Below are 7,139 nucleotides of genomic sequence, written 5' to 3' on the forward strand. Positions count from 1 at the left end.
TGCACCTCTCTACCATTGCAGGAGGAGGAGGTACAGAAGCAGCACAAGAAGGTGGAGGACGAGAGGCGGGAGCTGCAGAGAAAGAAGGAGGAGTACCAGAAAGACCTGGAGAGGCTGAGGGACGCACAGAGGAAGCTGGAGAGGGACAGGGAGGCCGTGCAGCGGCAGTTCGACAAGATGGAGGAGCACCGTCTGGCTGAGGTAAGCAGGGACACTTGGAAATCATAACAATAATAATAATCATATGATTTGTTGCTCCCTGCAGAAGTACAGCCTCTTCTGTTGCCCCCTCTGCTGCAGAGGATCACTTACTGAACCGAGCCGGGAAGGATTCAGTGTTTTACTCAGTGGCACTTCAGCTGTTTTTTTATGGATGCCCATATTGGAGGCTTAAATTCAAGCACTCTTGGCGTGACACACAGCAGATTTAAATTTCTAAGTTTTTCTGCCAAAACCTTTCTTTTCTTCTGCCATTAAAGTATTTTCTGGAAACATTTGAGCTCATATTTTATTCAAGATATGCTTGCACAAACATTAAAATTAGCTTATCTCTTCCATATTCATTTGCAGATGTAGACAACAGCTGTTTAATCTGTCTAATCTCCTTCTTTTACCTCCAGAGGACTCCCTCTACGACGTCTGATGAATCCCAGTTCCCCAGCAGCTCCCAGTCTCTGGAGGCGGACCCACTGGAGCTCTTCTCCTCCTCCTCCTGCTCCCTGCCCAGGCTGCAGCCCCAGCAGTCCAAGCCCAAAGGAAAGGGCCTCAATCCCTTCACCTTATCCTCCACCAACTCCAACCTCAAGGGCGACAACCAGATCTCGAAGAGCCTTCTGCAGCTGGCCAAGAGCAAGAGCAAAGAGGGGAAGGAGAAGAAGAAGAAGAAGGGCAAAGGAGGGAGTGCACAGACGGCAGGTAGAGAATGAAACAGAGGGAGGGTTAGGGTGGATTTACATTTAGTATTTAGTGTCTTACATTGAGCGAGCAGTGTGGCGTGAGAAAAGAGGTGGCAAATAATCAGCCAAAATAGTAGGTGATGGCTTTGACTTAGATTTCTGGCAAAAAGCCTAAAATTCAATAAGTATTTGACTCTTGTTCTGAAACTATTGCCTTTAAAAGTTTTATGAAATTGAATTTAGTTGTATCTCATTTTCTTATTGGAAATAGTAGATAATACTGTACGTTCAGAAAGATTAAAAACCTTAAGACCAGTTTACAGTGTCAGTGACGTCTCACACAAGTGCATTAACAGTAAACAAATGCAAAAGTGACATCACAACTAAAAAAGCCACAGTAGCACAACCACAACAGAAGTGAGTGACAGTGGATGTTGAGTGAAACGAGCAGAGTGACTTGCTGCAGTCAAGGGAGCTGTTGTGTGTGAAAACACAGTCAGGTCAGTTGCTGCTTAAAATCTGATGCTTATCTATATGAGTTGTTATGGTACAGGTGCTCGGAAGAACGCAAACTTTTTAACTTTTTGTGTGCTCCAAGCATCGGTCACACCTCAAATAGACAAGCATCACATTTTCAGCAGCGATGGACTTGTCCAGGCTTTTGCAAACGGTGGCTCACTTGACCACAGAAAGTAACTCTGCTCATTGATTGGATTGGACAATCCAATCAATTGATTGGATTGGACCATCAAACCTCTGGTAAGTGGACGACTCGCTCTCCCCCCTGAGCCACAGCCGGCCACAAAATGTGTCCTGACAAAGTTTAATGTGTCTGGAATTTTTATTTGTGCTTAACTATGCGTGACAAAACCTATAAAATCATCAGCATTACACTTTCAATAAAGCATCTGTATCAAATCCACATGACACAGAGAAATATGACTTCACCGACCGTTAAACAGTTTAATCACTAGTAGTACAAATCCCAGCTTGTACAGCTTCTCATGGGCGTACAGTCTGCTCATGTCTTTTAAGGAAACGTGGCTTCTGAGTGTCAGCTTGCATTAATTTGCTTCTTTGTCCTCTTTATCTCATTGTAAATGTTACCACAGCCCACGCTGCTGCACAGTTACAGCACAACAACGGTACCACAAAGTCAGACTCTTCATTTTATCCAGCTAACTTAGGGCCTAACTTTCTGTTATTGCGAAGCTGGTACACTTTTATCCAGGGGAAATCACCAACCTCTGCTGCATGGCTGACATCAGAGGATGATATTAAAATGTGTCAACAGCCCAACTACTGATCAATCAAATCATTCAGCATAATGGTGAATGTCCACTTTTAGAATGACTGGTCGCTGAAGTAAATTTTTTATATTGAAGAGTTTTAAATCTGGAACCAGGCCGACCAACTTCAAAATGAAATTGACCACAAAACATTTGATTCAGAGCAAAAAGAAAATGAAAAAAAGGCAAAGTTACAAGACTGTCTACATAGTTATTTTAAGAGTGAAGGAAATACACCCTACTTATCCCATGACCAGTGCAAACCCACAAGCTGTCCCTCACTAACACTGTATTCCAGTACATGACCTGCCTTTTTGTGATTTTCACCTTCAAACTCTTTTCCTCATCTCTAAAAAACACAGCATTTTAGAAATAGAACTCACGGTCGCTCTGTGATAGAAGTTATGTAACGCTGAAGTATCTGATTGTAGCTGATATGATTTTCATGGTTGTGGTCAATATTTCCATGGTAACAGCGAGCTCCATGAATCAGAGACATCGCAATTACTCCTGAGGATTGTGGGTAGTGTAGTATTTCTCCTTGACATCGCGAATAAAACATGTTTTTCTCAAAACGCAGTTGATAGCTTGTGGTCTATATTGGATGGTTAAAATATTATGGTTGATATTCTAAACCTCTTTTCGGGAGATGTTACTTTTAGAACCACGCTGTTGAACTGTTTAGGAAAACTAGGGTCATCATTCCTACAGGAACCCGACAGGGACAAAAAGGATTTAAATTATGGTGACAAATGCTAAAAAGATGTTCTGGTTTGAAAAAAGTGTTTCGAATAAACAGAGGAAGAGTTAATTCCAATAAATACATATTCAATTCACAAAGATTCCTTTCCTCAGAATAGTTTTGATGCTTTTCCTATTCTTACTCTTACTCTCCTCACAGTTACTGCAGCTCAGAGTAACATGAGGAGACTTTGTACTGATCATTACAAATAAAGACTAACCCTGATGTCCTTTTATAAAAGCAATGATCCACACACTTGTTAAATATTTCAGATTGACCTAATCAGGCATTGACTACTGCTACTACTCTCCTGTCTGGAGTGTGTCAGTAATTTCTTATAAGCATCACATATTCATAATAGTTTGTGCATCATCAGACAACTTGAGTGTTTCTGCAGCTGTTTCACCACCATGCACAACTATTTTTCTTTTTTTCCTGATTGTGAGCAGCTTGCTCATTTTCGTGGTGATTTTCATCATAGAGAGAATAAGGTGGATCAGCAGCACACAAAGGAACAAGGATTTCCTTTTATTTGTTTTGAGTAAATCTTAGATAAATATGAAAGAATAAATACAATTCTGGATATGAGACTCTGGCTCTCACATGAGCAGTGAGAACAGCTACGTTGAGCCGCTCACTGAGGCGGCTTCTGTCAATTCTTTAATGGAGCTCGATGACGGCGCTGTGAGCTCTGCTTAGGGTTCAATCAATATGAAGCAGGTAGATGCTGCTCACTAAACATCCCCAGAGAATAAACATTACAACAGAACCCACTCTCAGGAAGATTCGTCTCTTGGGACGATGACACTGACTCTGCTCTTCTCCTCCTTACAGACGACCAGCACCGCCCCGAGCCTCCTCTTGATGGAGAGATCTTCTTCTGCTGAGAGAAACGGTACCTCCTCATCATCATCATCATCACCATCAACCCATCATGCCATTCTGACATCCAGAGGAACATGTCCTTGCTAAGTAGTAGCACACGATGCTGCAGTGTACTACCAGACTTTTCAGCACCTTTCAATTTTCATTGAAAAGACTCATTGTTCACTTCTCTTAATTAGATCATATAACAGATTAACGTCACATGCAAAGGTTTTTAAAACAAACACAGCGTTTTTTAGTTTCTGGAAAGAAGCATATTTTTGGGGATTCTGTTATCGTATGCAAATAGGCCCACATACACTCACAGCTTATTAAAATAGGAACCATGGATTAGCTGTGCACATTTAGATAGTCTTTGTCCAAAAACCCTGTTTCCTTTTCCAAAGAAGTCATTATGATTTCTTCTTTTTGAAGAAAAATATGCTTTTGTGACAACTCACAGTGAAAATGTCTCACAGTGGGTTGCCTCAGCATCTCCACCAACTATCCTGACTGCCTTGTCATGGTTCTCACGCCCTCAGCCTTCTTTCAGCAGTCCGTCCTGGCATCAACACCAAATCGCTGTTGATATAAGTTTAAGAATCATGGGGATTTAACCTCTGAGAAACAGACACATCCAAGTGCAAGTTGAAACAGATGAATGTAAACGTCGCAGTGGAAACGCCTCTCTCCTGATCACCTTCATTAATCATAGAGGGCTGAAACCACATCTGCCGAAACTTTGTGTCCTAGCAACAGTTCCCCATGTTTGTTCCAGTGATTCTTTCCAAAGTGCTTCTGTATAAATCCACACTGAAAGAAAAATGGAGCCTGACATTCCTTTACACGCAATTTGAAAAGCAGATGTGATTACTGGCTCTAACTTTGTCTCCAGTTTTCTAAGCGCTGATAACTTCAGCACTCCTTGACAATGATTTGATGCCATCAATCACGATCCTCTATGAGGTTTTAATTTATTCAAATCGTGGATATCTCCATTCTGGAGTGAAACCCTTCAGATGTTCGTGTCTGTTTTTCCCAGACTTAACACCAATGAAAGGATTGAGCCATATCTGCCTGTGTCTAATGGCTCAATTCATATCTGTTAGTGTGTTGTAGAGCCTTGGACGGATATTAGCTTGATCCTCGCTTTATCTGCTTGTCAATGGGCTTTTATGCAGCCCTCATCTTTCATCTGAGCGCCGACAAGTGCAGGGTTTTCTTCATGTTTTTTAATTGCATGTGACTGCAGGTAGCATACTGATGGCCTCTCTCTGTTAAATAGTTTAACTTTCTCTTTCAATAGACTGGCTAGACGCACACGTCAGATAGTTTTAGGAAGTGGAGGATGCAGCTGGTTAGTGAAAAAGAGAAGGGACATTATCTAAAACCACCAGAATATGGTACCTGTTCCTGTTCTATGACGAAAATCATTTCAAATGAGTCAACACACATCAGTGTTGTTAAGCACTTTGGTCCTAACATGTTGATGTATTTAATCAGTATGAAAGATCTGCATTGTATACTACGGAGTATAATAGAGCGCTCTGACGCTCATGAAAAGCAAAAATGATCCAAAGCAAGAAAATTTGTTAAAATACATTAAGGATGATGCAGTTAGTGTAGAATTTTAAAAGGGGCTTGTAGCTTTTATGCTATTTTTCTAAGGTGACCTGTCTGACCTGTTAAACATTTGAAGCCCCACTGAGCCCGGAGTGGGCCACACAACTACCTGCTGGACAGGTAGCAAATAAAAACTGAACATGATGGGGGAAAAAAACGACTCTTTCCGTTGAATTACAGAGCAGCGTCAATGATCTGCTTCTTTACTGCCTCTTTTGTCTCATGTTTAAGTGCTGATTGTTAACTCGCTGTCCGTGCTGAGGATTTGACTTCACGTCCAGGCAGTTTATTATAGTGTGTCTTCTAAGAGGCTTACAGGGCCAGCCAATTAGTTGCTTCATGTCTTTTGTTTATGGCTTTGGTGTAATCCTTCCAAAGAAACAGAGAGGAATGGGCTTCTCTTTTCCTCTGTTGCTTTAGGTGTCATTTGACCACTAGGGAGCACTGCACCTTTGACTAAATGAGACCCGTCTCTTACACAACAATAACAACTAAAAGTGTGGTTTTTTAAATTCTTTTTCCTTTTTTTAAATATTCTCCCTACTATGCAAAATTGACATATTTTTCTCAGCCGGTCATTGCCATACAGAGATAATGTGATGAGCGTGGGTTCTCACATTCTGACATTTTCCCCACGGCATTTATAATTGACTGCAGAAACAAATAAGTTGTCAGAGATTGTAATTGGTTATTCAGTGAAACCAGTCAGCAGCAGCTTTAATGTGTGGGGGAAGCTCTAACGGTTGGAGGGAGCGACCGGGCAGAACCACAAACCTCTCTCTGTAAGGGACAATCAGCAGACGCGAGTCAGGAAAATGAACTCCTTCCCCGATGATGATAGGCCTGTCCATGAGATGAGTGTGTCCATCAGGTGAACCCTGCGTAGCCTTAAATCTTAACAATAAAATGCACTAGAGTAGAAACTAGCATCTTCTCAGGAAAGAGAGGAGAGCTTTTATACCTCGGCTTTGAAACGAAGGAAATGTTTGTACTATAAAAATAAAATGGTACACAACTGTTTTATTCTCAACATTGTAAAAAAAAAAAAAGGGCAAATGTGTAAATATGATTTCTGTATAAAACAAATCAAATGTAAAAAAAATTGAATTGTTCCATTTGTGATTTAATGCAACATTTTGTAAGAATGTTTTATTTATGTTTTATTCTCACCCTTTGGGTGATAAACAATGTAAAGTCACATTTCACTCATAATAAAAAAATAATAATGAACATTTTAAATGGTTGTTGTGTCATCATTTGTCTCCTGTAATCCAGTAATCTTATTCTAATTTAATTGCTACATAAGTAATACTTAATATATTGTAATCAAAAACTGTGTTACATTAGAATGGTAAATCAAGACTTTTCTAGTCTTGATGACTCAAAGCGCTTTACAGAACAGTTTATTCCCATTCGCACACCATTCATACTTTGCATTTATGGAATTTTTCCCCATAAGGGGCCATTCGGGGTTCAGTATCTTGCCCAAGGACACTTCGGCATGCAGATGGGGAAGACTGGGATCGAACCGTCGACCTTCTGGGTAGAGGACGACCCCCTCAGCCACAGCCGCCATTACAATGTGTTCAAGATGTTTAGTGCTTAAATTCACTTCATGACATATTACTCACATGCATCATTTATATAATCTGTTGGTATTGACCTTTGGAGGTTTACCGGGCACCCCCAACCGGGAGGAGACCCCAGGGTAGACCCAGAACTCGC

At 40.9% G+C, this 7,139-nt stretch overlaps 1 protein-coding gene across 9 annotated transcripts in view; it reads left to right on the forward strand.

The window, feature by feature from the left end:
- Positions 1-6,653, forward strand: part of LOC118105787 (A-kinase anchor protein 13) — a 111,356-nt gene extending 104,703 nt beyond the window's left edge. For all 9 annotated transcript variants that reach the window (XM_035153622.2, XM_035153631.2, XM_035153642.2 and 6 more), the window contains 3 exons: positions 22-201; positions 621-915; positions 3,762-6,653. In XM_035153622.2, the coding sequence (XP_035009513.2) occupies positions 22-201; positions 621-915; positions 3,762-3,814 (528 nt within the window). In that variant the 3' untranslated portion in view covers positions 3,815-6,653. The remainder of the gene's footprint in view (positions 1-21; positions 202-620; positions 916-3,761) is intronic.
- The last annotated feature ends 486 nt before the right edge of the window (positions 6,654-7,139 follow it).

Source organism: Hippoglossus stenolepis, chromosome 1 (assembly GCF_022539355.2).
Source record: "Hippoglossus stenolepis isolate QCI-W04-F060 chromosome 1, HSTE1.2, whole genome shotgun sequence".
NCBI classification, from domain to species: Eukaryota; Metazoa; Chordata; class Actinopteri; order Pleuronectiformes; family Pleuronectidae; genus Hippoglossus; species Hippoglossus stenolepis.